The sequence below is a fragment of the Necator americanus genome, chromosome V, assembly GCF_031761385.1.
Source record: "Necator americanus strain Aroian chromosome V, whole genome shotgun sequence".
Classification (NCBI taxonomy): domain Eukaryota; kingdom Metazoa; phylum Nematoda; class Chromadorea; order Rhabditida; family Ancylostomatidae; genus Necator; species Necator americanus.
In genome coordinates, this window is record NC_087375.1 from 3,820,456 (window position 1) to 3,842,760 (window position 22,305).

Consider the following 22,305-nt stretch of genomic DNA (forward strand, 5'->3'; position numbering starts at 1 on the left):
CTATGTCGATCGAGTGCTATGGTCGGAGTAGAAGTAACTTTGGTGCATTTGCGTAAGCGGCTGTGCTCGCAGCGGTTACGATCGACATGGGACCCTGGCTAGTCGTTGCAGTTCGCGATGGTCCCACCACGATCGCAGCCACTTACGTAACTGCAACGAGCCATTCATGTCGTCTTGATCGTACCGTATATCTACGAGAATGGGGCAAGCAGGAGTTAGTCTTCATTCAAAAAAATTCCGACGTGCTCTCCATCCAAGGGTATAGTTATAATCCACAACTACGCGAACGTGCCTATTACCTTGCCTCTGTTTTAATAAATAAATATTATAAGCTGCTTATTTCCAGTGTAATAGTAAAACTATCAGTTACGTGATTCACCTTCTTCATACCTGGACCTGTAGTATAGAAAAAACGGCTAATTAAAGGGAATTAAAATTTTATACTATTTTTTTGAGCCAAGAACCAAGATTGTTTATCGATCTTTATTCTGGCTAACGTTTCAGCGTCGTGGCGACTTTTTCAGAGCCTGAAAAATCAAAGAAACATGCAATCTATCTCCTAAAACGATCCTCAAAATCCACAAAACGATGACTTAACGAAAAATTTACTGAAAAATAACGTCAGAGAAGTTGACTACAATAGCAATCACTTTGATAACTACAAAGACCGGACCGGACCCTGTTGTTAGAGTTGCGTTGCTCTAATCGTAACTAATAACGTGGTCCTTTGCATCTGATCTGAGGGTAAAACTTGCAGAGTGCGATGCATTCTTCCAGAACGAGTATCTGTATGTGTTTGTATTGTTTGTATTATAAGGACGATTTTATTGCTATCAAAGTGGCCGATATTGTGGTCCGCTTCTCTAACTTCTCTGTTGTCTTTTAGTAATCTTAAGTAGTCTTTAAGTAGTAAGTAGTAAGTAATAAGTAATAATTCATCGTTTTGAAAAATCTCTGTTGTCTTTTAGTAATCTTAAGTAGTCTTTAAGTAGTAAGTAGTAAGTAATAAGTAATAATTCATCGTTTTGAAAAATTTGAGGGGCGTTTAAGGGGATAAATTAGATGAGTCTTTGATTTTCAAAACTCTGACGATTTTTTTTTTGATTTTTATGATTATTTTCTAATTTTTATTATTTTTTTTTATTATTTTTGACTTTTATCATAATTTTTGGTTTTTATTATTTCCAATTTTTGTTATTATTTTTTAATATTTTTTCACGCAACTAATGATTTAAAACTTTAAAATGTTATCCACAGCGAGAACGAAATTCTCTGCTCACGGGAATTTCAAAGTTCTCCATCACTTTTCCACCAACAACAGCAGTTAATGGTAGCGATTTAAAGGATAGAAGTGGATAAAGTGTCTGGCATTATTCAAACCCTATGGGATGCGCCTACGCGTATTAGTGCAATCCGGTATCGTTGACGTTTATGAACGCGTATGTGCAGGCTTATAATGACTTGCACGGCCTGGACAATGCGTCAACTCAATGTTTTTATCCTCGAAGACAACTCTGGACAACGAATCTATCAATCCCTCGAAGGATGAAAGACTTGGTTGGCTGTAGGGCGGTTCTGAACCATCGATTCGATCGTACAGTCACAGCGAAACCTCTTACCGACTGCACCACATCCGTCCATTGTAGCTGTTTATAAATTCAAAACGGAAACTGTACGCTTTGGTTTCCGCTTGCGAAAACCAACCAAAATGTCAAGTACAATACCTATTCTGTAATTAAAAGATCTGCCTAATCAAAGCGTTGAACATATAGAAATTTTAAAGTTTTCTAGCCAGTTCCAACCTAATGGTTAGAAAAATTAAAAATTTCTCCATGTTCAACGAAAGGCAAATGCACCAAAAAATATGGCAATGGCTAGAAATGATTGACGTATGATTTTTTTTTACCGTAAAAAAAGTTTCATTCGCGGCAAGGAGGAAAAAATTCTTCTGAGAATGATTTTGATATTTGATTGATTTTTTTTGCGAAAAAAAGATCCGTTCTTGGGCGAATATATTACAAATGAATAATATTTTTCAACAAAATCATCATCCAAAAATATCATTCTTAAATCTTGCCAGGTTAATTCAATCCTGATGTTATTTTGAGTTAGAATATGGTCAAAGTGGGGAGCTCATATGGAATTTACAGTTTAACAGGGACCCACTTTATTTCAGAGGAAGGTAGGAGCACTGTGATACTCCCAAAGTGCCATTATGAAGAGGAAAGAATAAGAAAGAGAAGAAAATGTAGAAATAAGAAAGAGGAGTGGGATTTGTTTTATGATTTGAGACACAACAAGATGGAATAGCAATGCGGAAAATGCCTCTTCTACATACGTATGTATACGGAACAGAAGCGCTGCTCCTCCTTCTCCTCCTCCTCCTCCTCTCTAAATTCGAGTCTGGCCTCCTTTTGTGGCCAGCAAAAGCCGTGCTAATCAAATGAGCGGAGACGCAAGGAAAATGGAGCCGAGAAGCTTTTTACAGGACAACCTCTGACCAATTCAACGACGAATTAGTGGCAAAAGTCCGTCGGGCACACTCCAGGTAAATCAAATTTTGGTTGATGGAAGGGGAAAAAAATTTGAGGAGAATTTCTCGCGCATTGACGAGAAAAAAATTGAAATCTTCTTCACAGCGCGAAGTTTTTTTTTCGCAGAAAGAGTCGGTTGATCCCGAGAAGAAGTTAGGAAAAGGAGGATGATGAAGACGAGTCAATATTTTATAGTAAATCAATAATAGGAATTTAAAAGAAAGGAAAAATTTAAGCATATAACGAAAATTGACGATGAAAACAATGGTATGGGAATGTCTTCGATGTTTTTCGGCATTCAGCATAACTAAGTGAACGGCAGAAAAAGAAAGCAAGGATTTCACAGCTTACAGGAATCTGTCTCCATTGTCATCAAAATATTTTTATAATTATTAATTTTTACTTCCAACTTTAAATTTTTACCTCTTTCAGAAAAAATTCCCTTCAATTAAAAGAAATATTTTTCACTAGAATTTAATAAAGATGAAATGGCAAACGGTGAAATAATGCTGGAAGAGAACGCGTAAAAAAAAATTCGTAAAAATTGCTTAACAAGGAATATTTATGTAAATATCAGGTCAGATTCTTGTCGTTATATTATAGGAAATATTTCTATAACTGAAAAAAAAACTTCAGAAAACTTATCCTTCTATCCTAGCATGTAAAAGAGGACTAATTACGAGTTAAAAGTCGGAGAAATAGAAGATATCCATAGCACCTATTGAACTTTTCGCTGGCGAATTTTTACTGATGGCACGGCAACACATGCGTGAAATAAACAATGCAGAGGTTATTAAGAAAACATGTGAAGCAGCTCTCGTTTGTTACACAGCATGTTTTCGCATGTGACTTTCAAGTATATGGGGGGTAAGTAATCTAACACCAGAAATAAAAATAGAAAATAATGGATTTTATGTAACTCATGTAGTGATTCACATGAGAAACACATGCATGGATTCAGAACGTTCGAATTTCTTACATCTTTAAGGCAGAGGATACATTTTAGCAATAGATATTGGAATTCTTCCTCGACGCTAAGTATATATTTGTATTATTCCATTATTTATGTTATATACACAACATATTTATTTATTTATTCATTTATTTACACATTCTACTCACTTGTGATTCGAATTTTCGACCAACGGTATAGTGCTGTATCTAGATTATTATTCCATGTCAATAATCTCATAACTTTAATTTGAATAAAAAAAAATTAATTTGAAAGAGATGACGGTTGGATAGCGTCGATAATTAAATCAGTCTACAGTTTCATGGTACTGTAGTGCGATGCTTCACTATTGGATGCAGTGGTATGTGCGATGATACACCGGTGCATCACCGTCCGGTGACACACCGGTGCATCACTGTCCGGTGATATACCGGTGCATCACCGGCAGTGAACACGTCTTCTTCTCACTGATACGGATTTTAAATCGCACATCGAGTTGTATTCAGTTGCTTTAGATTTCTCACATTTTCTCACGTCTGTTCTGCTAAAAAATTTCCATCCTATACAATTATCACTTAACTTCTTAAATACTTAAATTTTCTTAAACTAAATAATTTATCCTTAATCTAAATTATTATCGGTATCAGCAATAGGCTCTTACTTTATAAGATTCTTATCCGATTATTTATTTTCGTCGATTAGAAAAAAAATGAACAGAAAGCAGAACGGATGATGTCATAAATTCATTATAGAGTCAAATTTAATTTTGTGTGTCATTGGATGATTCTGGACTGGAAGCAATATAAAACAAAGTTTTTCTGCTTTTTGATTTCGTATGCAACAGCATAACGCATTTTTTTTTTCAGGAAAACGTCTCCAATGTCAGGTTTTCGTTGCGGTCAAAGTTGCTGTTAACGAGAAAAAACACGCCAGAAAAAAAAAAACTCCCCACAAATTATGCAAATAGCAGGCGTTCCCTTCTGAGGGCGGAAAAAAAGTATAATTGCTCTTGTAAAGGACATTTTTTTTCAGTGAGCTACTAATGTGACATTCAGATACATTCAGATATGCTAACAATTAGACCTTAAGGCGACATAAGCTGTGTCGCTGTGCGGTTTTTTTTCGGATAGCTTGCAATCACTTTGACAGGTGATTGTGTGAGGTGGGAAAAAGAAGCCACTGGTGATAGAAAACACATGAAATAATGTAAAATAGTGACGTTGATGAATTCCTCAGGGACGCGTCCGACGCCCGAAGTTCAATTCCAAGCAATTTGAGGTTTATGAAAAAGTATGTAGGCTATACACAATGACTTAGAGGCCAGTCAATGTATCAGGTTAGTGTTCTTATCCTCGCAGACAATTTAAGTATCACTTTACGAAATTTATGGAATTATAAAATTTCCCGTAAGAACCTAAGGATTCGGTTGATATTTCGAAGTATTACCTCTGCAGGAACAGCGGACCCCTCCTTCTAATGCTTCTCCATCCTCATTCTTTGCAAAACAAAAATAAAATAAATATAAAAAATATAATATGAAATATGAAATAATATAATAAATAAAAAAGTGATTTAAAAAATTGATTCTTTTACTTAAGAATAAGAATAAGATCGGATATAGCTTGAATAAGACTGAGTGACTTGCCCTTCAGCTAAATATCCGCCTTTTCCTACAAAAAAAAACAAATTCCAGAAAAAAAACCACACAGTTGGGTATTAACTTAGCCACTATGCCAAATATTGGCTCTGGGTTCGAGTAAATCCAGTACCGTTAGTGGAGTGATGGGAAAAATTACATCCGATCCCATGTAATTTTCTCTACTCTGCTTAGTGATGGAATTACTAATGCTTTCTTTTTTTTTCGGACAGGTGTGGCGCAGTCGATAAGAGGTTCCCCAATGACTGCACGATCGATCGGTGGTTCGAAATTGTCCTAGTGCCAACCAAGCCTTTCATCCCTTCGGAGTCAATAAAGTGGTATCAGACTCGTCCGGAGGATAAAAAGACTGATTTGATCGTCGGCTAACGAGCATCCCAAGCGGATTTACGCCAGAAATTTTATCCTTTATGTAGCCTTTCCAGGAAATTCACTTCTATGCTGTAAAATGATCAGTTTTGCCTGTCGAGTTTTTTTTTTCCGAAAACGGGACATTTTTCATTTTAATGATTGATGGGGACCCTTTCTTGATGAAGCTTTTAAAACCGAATACGATATTTCTCGAAAAAAGCAGAATAGAAATAAATCGATAGGAAAATTTCATAGTGAAAAGTCATAGAGGTCGATGAATTGGATCCAAACTTGTCTGGGAGGATTACAGTACTGATAGTGTAGACTACTACTACATTAATACATAATAATAATAATAATAATAATAATAATAATAATAATAATAATAATAATAATAATAATAATAATAATAATAATAATAATATACATGGGCTAGCCCTGCAAGTCATTTTATAGGCCGGTAACACGTCCGTCTAAACCTCAAACGAACCTCAGCAGAAGTGAACGCATTGGCGTTTAGTGGCAATGCTCGCTTTGTTCGTGATTTATAGAATTTAAAAAGAGGACCGTTTTGAGAATATCCCTCTCTCTCTGTCAATCCTCATATATTTCAATGTTTTCATTGTTCTAGACGTACGGATATTGTTTCAGCAGCACTTAAAACAGCAATTTCCCCCAGCTAAAGTCAACAATTCGTTCTTCTCTCCCCGGATCTACGGGCAATCGTTCTTTGCTGTGAGAAATTGCCGTGTATTCATAGCTTCAACGTTATTCCATTCATTATTTATAAAATATGAACACGGATAAGGGGAGAAAATTCGGAAAAAATCGCTCTTACTCTCAGACCCCACGATTTTATTTCAGAGATTAAGCACTTATCCCTATTACGATGGTAACCTAGACGGAATAGCCTAAATTTTCTCTTTTTTTTTAACATATTTTCTGTATATTTTGTATAAGTCGACGACAAGATATATAACCATAAATATTATATATAATACATATATATAAATATAAATAAATAGACATATAAATAAGTATTCTTTGTTGAAGAAATTTTAAGAGATTCAGAATATCGCGCTCACTTTCAACATTATTTTACCTTTTCTCATTTCATCTTTAATAAATTCTACAAACAATTTTTTTTCCATTAAAGGAAAATTTTTAAAAAGTTTTATGTGTTAAATTTTCCAAAAGTTTCATGTGTTCAGAGTGCAGATTCAACAACCCCATTTCCATTCGAAAGTCTATTTTTCTATATTTCTATTTTTTTTCTATTTTTCTATATGGCGACATCCATAGGCTGCCAAATGACAAACTCTTGATGAGAAAAAAATCCTTTACATCCTCTTTTTTCCCACTTTTGATTCCGAATTTTCGAGGATTCGCAAAGTGTTCTGGTCCGGAAGCTGCCGAAAAGTAATCAAAAAGTTAACTCCACTCTTTTGCTGAAGTAATTCCAGAAATTAGCCGATGAAGTGCTCGAAAAACGCTTTACAACGCCTCGAAGACGCACTATTGGATGGGAACGCGGGACCGCACAAGGCAAAGCTGATGCGTAAAATTTCCGGAGGACATGGACCGAACGAAGGCTTGTCCAGACTCCATTATATCTAGCCCAGACATTATCTCATCCATGTACTACTTGTTCCGGACCTTTAAGGAAAATCTGCGCGAAAAAACAACTTTCGTAGGGAGTCAACTAGTTTTATAATTTATTTCTTTTATTTATAATTTATTTTTTTTTAACCGTTGCAGCCTCTCCTCTTCTAGAACGGGGACAATGAGATTTTGCCTATCAATTGACCAGATGTTTTTTTTAATGATTGTAATTAAATTTTTGATTATTGATTTGTGCTAATAAAATTTTAAAAAAATTTCTCTCGGAATATTGGAGAAAAGCTATGCAAAGACCCAGTAAGTGGAGGTTGAAAGCAAAACTTGCAGAAATAGCTTCCTGAAGAAAGATCTATTTATTGATTTTTAGGGAATTTTGGGGAAGGATATTTATTTTCCGCAAAATTTCTTAATATCTGTAATGTCTAGAATACGAATCTAGAGCGGCGCTTTGTTTTTATTTTTTTTTTCTTCTCTAAAATCAAAAATCTCTACAATATTGGAAGTTTTGTGTGGAAAAAATCAATAAAAGAGTTGCAAAGAAAGCGAGTTTTGTGGAAATGGATCTAAGAAGAGTTGAATTAGAGCAGCATATGTTCGTTGGTTAGTATCGTTATGGAATTTACAACAATACTTTAATATTCATGAATGTGCCCGGACGAAGGAGCTCGTTACGTTCGTGCGAAGCGCTTCTAGGTCGATAAGGAAGTCATCCGAGTATGCTGGAAGCCAAAATTGTGACCAAACACTCCGAACATTTATTCTTTATGGATCCTTGAAATGTTCCACAGAGGTATTACATGCATTTCATATCACTATCCAAGTTACAGCAGCTCCGAACTATAGGTTTCTTCCTTAGGAAAATTCCGGAACAAAAAATGCAAGGACAATAGGAAGAAGTGCGAAAAAAAAGCAAATAGAATGACTAGAAAAAAAAAATAAAATAAATATTAATAGGATATATTTAAGAATGGCAAAGAGCGCAGAACACAGCCTACGCAGACTACTGTGATAGTGAAAAACACTGATCGTTCTTCATTTGCTACAAAAATCTAAGGTGAAATTTTTCAATCTACAGAATAAAAAACCTCCAGAAATTCTGGCACTCCCAGCAAATCCTTGATATACTGTAAATAAAACGTTCCAGAAAACGTCATAAAACATACTTGAGAGACACAAACAACAATCATTTAAGCCTTGGAAATGCACCCAACCAGCAGTCAGGAAATGAAATGAGAATTTCGTGCGTCAATATCGAACCGAAAAAGAAAAGTAGCATTAAACGAACAAACGTTAGCGTTTGTCGCATCAAAAATCGTTTGCTAAAATTTCGTTCGCAAAAACGAAAATCCGCAAAGATTCCAGGATTTTTCGGTGACACTTTTATGATCATATGATTTTCATCATCATAGAAACATATGTTGAGCTATGGAATAAACACCGGGAATAGATGTCAAAGCAATATTTCCAGGCCCCGAGGGGGTAATAAAATGAAGTTGCTGTGGGATCAACTCAATAAACTTTTGATGGGGTGGAGAAGTTTACAGCGGCTGTTTCGTCTGCTCACTTTGAACAGTTTTCAAGAGAATATTACATTTAAATATATCAAATATCAAACTTAAAAATTATATCAATATATTATTATATATTACTTATTTTATTCTTATTTTTTCATTTTATTTTATTTCATTTATTTTATTTATCATACTAATTATTATTTTATTGATCTATTTTGCTATTCTTATTACTAATTATTATTCTTTGTATATCAATTATTATACATCAAATGAACCCTCATTTTTACCATCCAGAAAAATCTATCAAAGCGAAAAACTTTGTTCGACATGGTCCTTAATTTTTAATTTGAACAATTTTCATCCACTTTTTAACGTAATATTCAGAAAAAAATAAATATGACGGTTTTTAGAATTACTACTGCTCTTAGTCGTCAACGTTCCACGTCAATATAGAACAAAAACTGTCTTAATTAGTACCAATTCTTCAACAGATGAGAACGATGACGTCATTACCGTTCAGCAAACGATAAAAAAAATTAGAAAGAAGTTTTTGAGGGATTTTTGAAGGTGTTATAGAACATAAAAATAAAAGTTCATAGAGAAAAAATTGATTGAATGGAATAGATGATCATTTTCCGTCCAATTTACATAAAAAGAGAATTTTTAAAAAAATAAGATGATGAGCTGGAATGCAAAGTGAACGAGAAGGCAAAAGCTGATGTGATTAAACAAAGCGTATGATACCCCCTCTCGCAATTTTTCGCAATATTTGCGAAAATGATTAAAAAATCCTCTTTCATCTCTTTATTTTATAGACAATCAGGGCGCACCAGCTCCTCTTTTCTGTATCTGCCCGCCTGGAAAAAACGGTGAAGACTGAGGGGTAAAGGAACATTAGAAGTCACTGGATAGACTTCTTTGTCATATTTTTAAAAGTTATTCTCTCACAATCACAAAAATACATTCACGGTGCACGAATAAGTAAATGAACAGATAAATAAACGACGAAATCAATTGTTGTGTGTTGTGCTACAGTTCCAAATTAAATTGAAAAGACAATGGATAAATTCACTGCTGTATCAATCCGCTTGGGATCTGTCAACGCGTTTTACTGCAATTTATAATCGTTGGAGTTTCCAGAACGTGTGTTGGCCTACACAACGGATTCCAGGAGCCAGCCGATGATCAAGTCAGTGTTTTTATCTTCCCAGACAAGTCTGGTACCAATTTATCGATCCCGGAAGGACGAAGGGCTTGGTTTGCTCGGGGGCGGTTTCGAACCCTCGACCATGTGGCCTACAACGGACCTCTTACCGACTGTGCCACATCTGGCCCAAAAATTAAATGAAAAGAGTCTTAGAAAGTCAAAAATCAAATTCGACCTAAATCAAAAATTATGTCCGAAATATCCGTAAAGACATAGGAGCATGTGACATGATTCAGTAAGTGAATGAAAGTAGAAACGTATCAGGTTAGCTCAAAAATTCTATTTTGTACCATCTTCTCGAAAATTTATGGAAGAGTAGATGAGAGATGAGATTTAATAAATGAGCAAAGCAGATTAAAAATGTCAATCTACCTGAAGTCCTTATTTATATTATTAATACAAAGAAACAAATAAAAAATGTAAATAAATAAGGTAAAGGTGGGTATAAATAAATATAATAATATATTAATATATAATTACATAAGATAAAATCAAAAATAAACAAATATGTATAAAACGATTGTATGACAGTAATTCGCTAACAACGAAAGCACAACGTCGAAAAAAAAAAGAGCCCGAGATCATTATGAAGATAAAATACCGAAAGAAAGCATATATTAAAAAGAAACCATCTAATTTCGTAGTATCCATGTATCGCGTTTTTTGGCGTTTTTTTTTGTGCTTCGTAAAAAATTCCCACCTCCGGAGCTAGGGTTGAGGAGTTCTTTACAGAAATTAGCATCTGTTTAACAGATTATTGAAGAGATAATACAAATATTGATGTAAATAAGTGATGGTCCAACTAAAAATAGTTGCGTTATTTACGTATTTAAGTTAGTTAGTTAGTAAATAAAAGTAGTTCACATCCACGAAACTACACACACACACGTGTGGATATACGCAAGTAATCACACTAATGCATCGTTTGGATGATGCACGAAGGAGCGCGCTGGCCGTAACGAAGCAGCAACGAGGCAAGCACCTCCACCACACACACACACACATGGTACAACATATGTATGCAGAGAAGATCCGTCCACCAATGAAATCCCCATCATCGAGGATAAATCGAGGATAACCCCATATGTCATGGATCGAAGCGGAGAGATCTGATGAATATCTGATGATGAAAAGATATAGTTTTCTTTGGGAATTTTCTCTAGAAAAAATAGCATTTAAATTAAATTAAATTCAATTAATATGGATTTATTTTATTTCTTTAATTCAAGAAAGAGGATGAGAACTTTTAGAGGAAAGAATTGCACCCGACCTTCTTCCTTTTCCTTCTCCTTCTTTCTCTGTTTTTAGGATTGTTTTTATTCTCAATTTTAATTCCAGTAATTTTAATTTCGAATTCTAACTAATTTTAATTTAATTAGTTTAGGAATTTTGATTCGATTTAAACAATTTTAATTTAATTTCCAATTCTAATAATTTTATTTTAACTTTAGTTTAATATTGGTTTTAATTGTAATTTTATCCCCAACTTTGTTCTATTCTACCCTATTCATTTTCACTTTTTCCCCTCTTCAAAAAAGATCTTCAAAAAGTCACTCCTGTTCGTTGCTTTCCACCATTTTTCCAATTTGCCCAAATGAAGAAAATTTCCTCCTGCAGCTACTAAAGTGCAATGCCAATAAGGTGAACTGAGTAGTAAAATCGACTAAAAAAACTATCGAAAAGGAGAGAAATCAGAGAGAAAAGAGTAAGACGCAATTTTTCTTTAAAATCCTCGTGTTTTTCGACAAATTTGGAGAGTAAATTTGAAGTATTTCCTGAACTGAATGGAAATTCCTAGATATTTTGTTGTCCACTACATACAAGAGATTATTTATCAATTTTTAGACAAAAAATGGAATTACATGTCTGATACCATCCAGTCGACAGCAAATGTCTAAGTTCAATTCAAACAAAGAGGAAATCCCCGCTTTCAGGACTTTTTGATCTCCCACAAGGTACTTTTCCTGGATGGATTGAATTATCTTATGATTATGAATTATCTCTCCAAACCTTCAATAATCCACGATTGATTGAATTAACGTTAGAAATTAGAATTGAAAAACTAAATTTAGAATTAGAATTGAATTATTGATTGAATAAGTTGATTGAATTTTTCAAAACTAGCCGGATTCTGAAGAAAAATTGTTCGAAACTAGCAAGGTTCGTGTGTAATCCGACACCAGCGTGAATAATCTTCAACAGTAGCACGAAATGTATCAGTGAAAAGTGAAAAAGACGGCTAGATGGAAAAAAGTACTAGCTTCAGCTTGTGTGCCTCAAACAACCTCAGTTCTCTTAACTTAGATGAGGGTGTAAAAGTGTAGAGAGGTCCGGGAGTATCGAATTAGCCTCGTTAACCAAACAACAGCACATCCATAACGGGTCCTAGTCTAAGCTGTACATTTTTCTTTATTCAACACATTGGTTTTTATACAATTTTTTGAAACTGTCATTTGAGCTGAACCCGCTTGAAATTCGGTAAAAAAAAAGAAGAGAAAAAGGGTGAAAAAAACCCAAAAGAACTGTAGGAGGAACGAATATTCATTCTGGGATATAATTAGGTGAATCAAGAATCGTTCACAAATCTATCGAAAGGGTAGAGAATAATAAAATAATAAATAAATAAATAATAAATAAACAGATAAAAATAGGAATAACAAAAACAAATAGACAAACGAAGGACAATAATAATAAATAAAAGTCCTAAATTTGAAACAGATGTGTGCTAGTCGAATGACTTCAGTCATTCACCTGAAATATCGTTAACTGAAATAAAAATTGATATATTATTCAATTTGATATATAATTAATTTGATATATAATGATAATTTGATATACAATTATATATTATTAGGATTCTGACACATAAACCTAAAGGAATCCATGCTAGCTCTCAAAAAATTGATTGTCTCTCGCATTCTTTTTTAACTTTTCAAATCCAGGTATATGTGAATTTCCATAACCGAAATGAATTAATATCCAGAATAAGATTTTAGATCTGTAGCCGCTTTAGCCGACGTATGGAGAACAATCAGAAATATCCGTGCTGAGAAGATTCTTCTTGGATACCAGCAATTGATAGCGCGGAGTTATCCTGCACTCATACTATCGTCATTTATTTCCTATTTTCTACGCTTTGTTTTTTTTTCCCAAAGTACGTACGTTAAGGATCGCGTGACGCTTCGTTCTTTGTAATCGGTGATGCTCATTACGTTAAAAAGTCATTAACGTGAGATAAACAACTTTATTATGAAAGTGTAGTGACTTTAAATATCTGTAATATTAATCACACACAAGCTCGAACTTTTGTGAAATGTCATCATTACTACGGTATTTTGCTTCTAAAAGCTACTGTGACATTTTCCGACTGATTTATTTCTATTTTTTGTTTCGAAAAATATCGTATTCGGTCTTAAAAGCTTCATCAAGAAAGCGTCCACATCATTCATTAAAATAAAAAGGTGTCGTTTTCGGAAAAACTCGAAAGTTAAAACTGATCATTTCGCAGCGTAGAGATTAATTTTCTGGAAAGTCTACATAAAGGATAAAGTGTTCGGCGTTAATCCGCTTGAGACACGCGCTAGCCGACGATTAAATCAGTGTTTTTATCCTCCCAGACGAGTCTGGTACCACTTTATCGACCCCAAAAAGACGAAAGGCTTGGTGAACACTAGGGAGGATTCGAACCACTGATCGATCGTGCAGTCACTGGGGGACCTCTTACCGATTGCGCTACACGCGCGCTCAAAGCTATGTATTGAACTATTATATGTATTTATTTATTCTTTGCGAAATTCGTCAACATTGGTACTGAACACACACACACACACACACACACACACACACACACACACACACACACACTCACACACACACACACACACACACACACACACACACACACACACACACACACACACACACACACACGCACACACTTCTGGAGCCTTAACTATGAGGTGGTACGGATTTCAGGTCGATTCGTATACGGGATAGTAGATTATGGAGAGGGGGTGATTCCGTCCATTTCTTCCTAATTGCCGTAAAAACGGCCCGGAAGATGCGGCACGTGCACAAAGCTGGCGCGCTCCAATCGAACTCATTGAAGAAAATAGTGCGCCGGAACGCTCGAAGCCGTATCTTCCGGGCCGTTTTCTACGGCAATTAGGAAGAAATGGACGGAATCACCCTCCTCCCCATAATCTACGGCCCCATATACGAATACTCCACCGGAAATCCGTACCACACCTGATTCGTGCTGTGATGCCTTTAAACGATTTTCGCGGTTGTTTATGAATAGAAACAGACGTTAAGGTGGCATTCAAACGATTAAGAGAATTTATAAATTTAATTCACAACAAATTACATGTATTCATTGAAAAAAGTTGATATCTTTTAGACCCGAGATCTACTAAAGACTACTAAAGGTTCTTTTTCTTGTTTAGAAATTCTTAGTTAAAAAGATGTTTTCAGCACGAGGAAATTTTTTAAAGCTAGGAATATATTTTAATTTTCTATATTTTAGGATATATTTTTATAATACATATTATTTCTTTTCGTCTTGCTGTACGTTTCAACTTTTGATTGAACCTTATTCTCTTTTTCACAAAAAAAAAGCATTTGAGTGAACATAGAAATCGTGTAAGACGAGATTTGGGCAAGTTTTGCACCTGTAACGGAAGGAAAACAATTTGTTTATGTGCACTGAGAAAATCGTTGAGAAAAAGATGAAAATAATTTGGAAATTGTGGAATGATTAAGATGAATTCGCTACCAGCTCAGTAACGAAGAGGAAATTCGACTGATGAGCAACATTATTTCATTTTCTCTTCGCGACAGTATTCAATTTGAAAAGTATGAAAAAAAGTGAAAGTTAAATTTTCTTGAGGAAAGTGGTTTTAGATGCAGAACAGCAATGTAGCGAATTTTCTGGAATTCTTCTGGTTCCAGTTACATATTGATATATATATATATATTGAAATTTTTGCTTTATTCTAAATAAAAATACGTAAAAGAAAACAATTATTAGAGCTAAATGAATCGGTGAAAAATTATAGGTAGTTTTTTTTTCGTTTTTTATAAGTATTATCTGTAGGTAAATTATAGGTAGGTAATTATAGGTAATTATAGGTTTAGGTAGAAATTTAGTAGTTAAATTCTAAAGAAAATAGTTATTGGAGCTGATAGCCGGAAAATAATAGGATAGTTCTCCTGATTTTCCGCATAACAAAATAAATGAGAGAGGTATAAGCTATTATGTATTTACTCGAATCATTCCTGGATTCGAATATAGCGAAATCATGAATAAACGATGATATTTACAACGAGAACGTAGTTACGTCAAGCGCTCAGATTACGAATACATGAAGATGTCACAATGTTTCCCGTCGATGCTTTGACGTACATAGATGTTTTTAACACGTTCCCCACCTCCATAGTTTTGAGTGAGTTAAGTAGTGGATATTTTTTTTTAATGTGTAACCTGTTTGTCTGGAATGAGGTTCAACGTTGTGAAGGAATTTAGAGATTTATCAAACGTTTTCATTTTGTCAAAAGTCTGACTTTTTTTCATCGAACCGATACCTCAAAGCTACCATGTATTGGGTTATTCTGACAGCTCAAAAATCGAAGAATCTCAGGAAAAGAGCGGAAACAGAAGAAAAGCATTCAAATTTACTCGAAAAGGAGCTTAGAGTTTGTGCCAGACAAGTGTGCCAGTTTCTTTTTATTACTAAATCCGGAATTAATCTTAAAAAGACTGACTTTTAAACGTCAAATTTAGTTGGAGCCGGATCCGTGTTCAACCCGACGAACGCGACGCATTTGCTGCAATTCACTTACTTTCTATAATTGGTACGTTCTACCTTTTCCTTCAGTATTGCAACAATTGTGCGTATTCTATGAAACTCATGTAATTAAAAGCATTTGAAATGGAATATATGCACAAAAATAAATTTAAAAAATAATAAAAATAATAATAAACAGAAAAATTCAAATGTATTCATGTTTAAAGTCTGCTACACAGACGAAATAATTGCAGAAAAATTCCTTGAGGACGTAGAGTTGACAGTGGCAGTGTAGGAGGGAGTATCCAACAAGAACTAGGGCCTTTTATAGCTTAAAAACCAATAATAATTCCAATATTGATATTTTGCGAATGAATTTTGCACTTCTGGAGATCTAATCTCGTCATCTTTCAGCCAAAAAAAAAACGGAAGTCTATTGATTTTTTGCTTTTGAGTCCAACTGATCTGTTTATACTAGTAAAACCTTGCGCATCCTCCACAAGTGCTGTTTTCAAAAAAGCGGAGATGGATATCAATTGCAGGACAGAAAACAGGTAGATTATTATTGAATTCAAATTGAATTGTGAAAAAGAAGATGAATTTATTAATTTTGTCCCAATAAATATGGGACCCAGTGATTGTTGTTGAATGTTGTCTCCGAGGAACTGAGGTTTCAAATGTACTCAACGTTGGGAAGTTCTTCGTTCTGTGAGTACAACCAATCCTTTAACGATCCTGAGAATATCACTTGAAAACCTTTAGGGCTCAAATGAAAACCATCTGAATAAAAAGAGAGTCTTAGCATGAGTTTCTTGAAAAAATTCTTGCTTTTTTCCCAGGTTTTCCTTTTTGGGACATTTATTCATGGATGGAACACATGTTTTCTTTAATTGACTGTGCTGTTCTTGTCTAATCTTGAGTATTTCTGGATCGTTCTGGATTCTGGATTCTTTTTTAGAAAAAAAAACCAGACCTTTTCCCTCAAAAATGGAACCTATAAACTTGCAGACCGTTGGGAGACAATAGTAAAGAACAATGGGGACTACATCCGTCATAGAAAAAACCTTAATTTTTTGAAATTTCACCTGTTGACGTTAATTTTCGGATAAGACACAAATTTATGCAATCATCTGAGATGTAAATTGAGAAAATTTGGTCGATGAGGTGAAAAAATGAATTTTGAAGTGGCGGGTAAATAACGTGGAGCTATGAAGGGCAATGAATTCCGCAATTTGCTGGGAATAAAATCAATAAACACATAACATTTCCTTCAATAAAATATATGAATTCAAATAATATTGCAGGGCCAACATATTAGCGTTATATTGGATCTATCCATAAATAATGTGGTGTTTCCTCCTTCTCCTACTCTTTAAAATTAATTCGATCAAAATTTTTCAAAATCTAAAGTCGAAACCTCATAAGTTTCTACAATTCTCTTCCATATTTCTAATATCTCTGTTCCAGAATTCTCCTAAAATTTTTATTTGCAAAAATGGAAAAGGCGCAGGTGCTTTTTCATTATTTTTATAACATTATTTTTGTCATTATTTTTATTTAATTATTTTTATTTACTTACTTATCTATTATATTAGTGGCTTATTTTTTATGGGAAGTTTTTGCTCATTTTCAAGTTTATTTATCTGTTTATTTCTAATTTTACTTAATTACTTAATTACTTAATATAGTATGACTAATGTTAAAATTTATTTAAGGATTTGATGGTTTCATAGATAAATTTCAATGAAAAAAGATAATGATAATGATGATACTATTTTTTTCTATTATTTTTCGTTTTATCATTTTTATTTTTATATCAGAAATTTTTATATTTTTTATATTATTAGTTTTTTATATTATAATGATATGAATGATAATGATATGAAGAAAATTTAAGAAAATCCCGAATATTTTCTGGGAAAGATTGATGGAGTAATGAATTCCAAAAAGAAAAATGACCAAAAGAAGAGAATTTCATCTTCTCCTATGTTCAGGAGAACAGCACCTATGAAACGCTGTCATTAAAGCTTGAAGGATCATTAACGAATGGCGTCAAATCAGCTGCCGGAGGGAGAGGAAAAAAACCCGCATATGTTGCACTTAAAGGACACATCCATAATAGAGCCATAAATGACTATTCTCAACGGGGTTTTTTTTTTTTCTCTCTCTTGCAAATTTCAAAATTTTAAACGTCATCCAGCATCATTTTCGGTTTCTGTCATCGGTATTGAATTTTTTTTCACAAAAAAAACTATTTTTTTTGTTTATTTCTATTCTTCACAGCATCAACACCTAGCTATTAACTATATAGCTTTTACGCGAAATTATATGGCTCCGTCATTTTGTCAACTATATAATTAACTCAGAAAACGCTTCAGTCAATTTCATCGAGATATGAATTATTATTTATTTGAAGTGTGGATACGAAATTTAGGGATAGTGTTTTAAAGGCTGCGTTTTTGTGGAATTGATAAAAGTTGAGTCCTATCCGTTAGAAAGTAGGGTTTAGGTTGTGAGTTCAAATTAACAAAAATGAAGCCCAAAAATAATCGTTATGAAAGTAGTAAAAAAGATGCTTTTGAAGCAGCGAACTGATCAATTTACCTGACGACGCTGCTATTTACATTTATATGACTGAACAGAACCGCATTAGGTGGATTAAATGTATAATTACACAATAAGGCGATTTTAACGCTCGCAAAGAGCGGTGGAATACATCGTGAACGATTTCATAACGTCGATCCAAATGGCGTAAAAAGTTGCTTTGTTGGATAAATAGATCAGTCCACTGCCATTCATTCATATCTCTCTTGAATTTGTTCTCTCCATTACGAGGTGTTTTACGTTTCCGCTGTGATAGTCACAATTTATAGTCTAAATCCAGAAACCTATCTACCAGCAGATCGAACATTAAAAATTTTTGTGAGCTTTTTACAATTTTATTTTTTTCTTCTCAAATTCTGTGCGAAGAGATCAAAAACCCAAGAGAATGGGTTAATCAAAGAAAAAATCCTGCTGTATCTTCTACAGTATGAACCTGTAGTTTGTAGGCTTTGTTAAACCTCAAGCGAGGTTCTCAAATAAATTTGAACGCCTAGGCGGATCCCCATAGGAATTGATCAACGTCGTACACATTTATCCTTGGTCCTTTGCTATGGAATTTTTCCAGACACTAAAACTACTTCTATCACGACACATTCAATAAGTGACGTAACACGGGGCGACGAAAAAGATAAAATCCCCCTTTGTTCCTCAGCTTTTTCTTGCGCACTCACTGACGTCATCAATTTTTCGACGTAATTTCTAACATGTGGAGATATTCAGAATTTCACCAGCGTCATTTTTTTGAACGATACGTAGGCTGTACTTGGCTCGTCGGATTTTCCTAACACATCTAGTTCTGGCAATTGTAAATAAAATTAAAATTGAAATAATAAAACGAAAACAAAAATAAAACAGAAATAGTGGAATAATTGAATGGTAACAAAGTAAAAATTATGGAAAATATCTCGAGCTATGACAATATTATGGGGAAATTTTAATTATTTGCATTTAGTTCTAGAATTCTTAACATTAGACGCACATTTCGAGCCCGATAAATTCCTTGAAGAATAATTGTTGTAGGAATGGGCACGAAAAAAAAAACTGAAAATTAAACGGTGAACGATTTTCATAACAAGTCGACTGATGAAAACCAATATTTAGAAGCGCAAATCAATCTTTCAGTCAAATTAATAATCGAATAAGATAAATAATAAATAGGATAACCAAATGGACAAAATAAATAGACAAATAACAAGTAATTAAATAAATAAATGTGACATAAGTAGGTAAACAACAGTTTTCCTCACCGATCACGTTTTTTGACCTGTTTTTGCAGACGTAAACAGCCTCGGTAAGCTTGTTTCTATTGATTTCGTAAGAAATCAAGAGCAGCTCTGGGGATAATACGGTAGAGTAGTGTTAAAAATAGAGTAAAAGCCCTACAAAACATGAAAAAAATGAAATTACGAAAAATGGCAAGGAAAGAATATGGAATAATTACGAAAACATCGTCAAATGTTGAAACTGGAAGACACTATATAATGTACTCTTTCTAAAACTCAATTCCTCTTCGAAGGTAATGGTTTGTTATTTACCAAATGCACTTACGTATTTAATTTTTAGATACATGCTGCGGCTCTGTTTATACTAAAGCGCAATCAAGTGTTTGAGTATGCACGCTTTGGGCACGTTTGAGCTATAGAATTTGTTAGGGTATAAAGTGGAAGTTGGTCAAATATTGCAAAAGGTGTTAACGTCCAGTACACCGCCAAAGCCTATTGCATAGAGGTTGAGTACCTGGAGGAAGCATGGAATCTTTGGTAAGAGTTGTTAGTGTTGTTAAATCCATATTAAAGGATGACAGATCCCAGGAAAGATGCGAGCAACTGTGTCAGAGGATCTCAGTTCGCCAATTAAAGACAGCGCGTCACGACGCTGACGTACTGCGGAAATCTGTGGGAAACAATAGAGTTCTGATTGTGGAGTACGAGCATTAGCGTAGGTCCTCTCAGTTCCCTCTAATCGTCCCGAAAAACAGCGTGGGAAATTGCTTTTGTTCCTACGAGACACGGGAGGACCCCCCGCCCTGTTGTGCAAGCGTTCACGAACAAGTGGTCGACGATCAATAAGCTCTCCTAACCTGCCTATTCAAGTAGAACCAACACGTAGGCTGGTGACATTTTCCACTAATCATTTGGAAAATTTTAGGAAAATGTTTTTAGAAGAAGGGCACCGTTCCACATATTGCCCAAAAATAATTGAAATTGCTATGGATACATTGGGACAATTGTGGCCTTCAAGGAATCGAAAAATACAGATCGCTGCTTAGAAGTACCGCTTAGTTGCGCGTGTAGCGCAGCAGCATGAAGACAACTAAGCGGAATTAACAACCATTAAAGAGAGATAGCGACCGATTTCATGATGAAATGGTTATTTTCCTGGAAAAAAATCATCACTACGTAACTTATCGATCTGCTCTTGATTAAATCAATAACGCTACCGAGCTTTCCAACGGGTAAAACAGATAAAACGCTGAAATAATATTCTTAAAAGAATTCTAAACAGAAAAAGCAATAAATTTATCCACATAGGAGATAGAAGAAGGGAGAATTGATAGAAAATTTGTCAAGGTATTCCCGGCGCTGCGTTTCCCCTTGAGACCAACTTATCATGTGCGCCATTTTTGATTGTGGAAAAAAGGACAAACGAAAGGGACCAATTTCCATCGTTAATTAAAATTAACCATTAATTTACTTAACGATTAACTTGAATCGATAAGAAATGAGTGTTGAAGCATTGTATGCAGCGCAAATAACACTTAAACTTGCTTCATTTGAATCAATAAAGCTACATTTAAGTTCAATTCATTTCGTATTGATTAAGTGACGTTTTATCAACGAGAATTCGCAGCCAGTAGGACCCATTTTCGAAAAATCCGGAAAAATCCGAATTTCCGCACAGAAACTGTGCAAGAACCATCGAATGGAGTGAGTACTGTAGTTTCAGGGATAGTTTGAACGACCAGGAAAAAAAAAACTGAAAGGATAACTGTAGTCGGCGCCACACTTGGTCACTTACGTCAGCAATGCAAGCCACCTTCAAAACTGCATGTGGGTCCAGCAACGAAAGCGAGCGCTTGCAACTGCGGACGCGTTGCGTCGGCCCGAGTGAACATGTTTGTAGGCGACTATATGCCTTTACTTTACGATAATATGTCTCTTTGATTCTGAACCTTTAATCCTGAGAATTTTTTGTTTCCATTGAATCAATACTTAAAAAATAGGGAAACCAATGAATCCATTGAGGGTATCACCTAAAATATAAGAAAACACCAGAAAAAAAAACAAAAACAAAAACATGGAACTCACGCGAAGTGCTCATCGTCGACGCACTCTGTGAAACAGTGACGCGAATTTGCGGAAGCGATGTTGGAACTTCTGAAACGACATACAGAGAGAGACTTGCATTCGATTACTTTTCTCAAGATAATGAGATTTTCTGCGCTTCAGTGGGGAAAAAAAAACATTTCGGGTGCAAATCAGGAAATTTTCTCGGAACAAATCAAATGACGTGCAAACGGTCGCATTAATCGCAAGAATCGCGAGGAATCGATTCGATTCTTTCAGGAAAAGAAAATGAAACGTTGGAAATTCTTCCAAATAATTAGGCTAAAGGGATTGTCAAGAAAATTTCGTCAAAATCTGCTGAACAAACGTCAGAAGGAAATAATAAACATTTGTTGTCATATTTGTATTTATATATGTGTTTATACATGTGTCTATAGTTTTACAGTTATTGAAAGTATGTTATAATAGATTTTTGCGCACTACACTTATTCTAGACAAATTTTGAAAGGCCTGAGGAAATATTTTGGTGTAGCGACTGAAGAAAAACCACGCACCCCACGTGTGTATTTTGAACATTTTTTTCCCATCATCTTTGTTAAGTGCAGGGATCTGTTCGAAAAGGTTGGTGATGCGGAAGCTCGGAAAAAAATCCTGGCTAGCAACTTTCCTATTACAAGTTTTCTTTTTTTTTGTGCCTTTCACTGAAGTGAAAAATATGAGCGTTGAAAAAAAATCGTGAACACCGCGAAGTTCAGTTAACCGTGAACCGTGGTCTCTAATGCTAAGTAACTCG

The 22,305-nt window shown here is 34.6% G+C and overlaps 1 protein-coding gene across 1 annotated transcript in view; it reads right to left on the bottom strand.

Moving 5' to 3' along the window:
- Positions 1 to 22,305, bottom strand: part of RB195_012837 (uncharacterized protein) — a gene marked incomplete at both ends in the record, with an annotated part of 56,775 nt that overhangs the window by 20,082 nt on the left and 14,388 nt on the right. Inside the window, one exon of the mRNA XM_064202401.1 lies at positions 21,534 to 21,602. Within this exon, the coding sequence (XP_064058282.1) occupies positions 21,534 to 21,602 (69 nt within the window). The remainder of the gene's footprint in view (positions 1 to 21,533; positions 21,603 to 22,305) is intronic.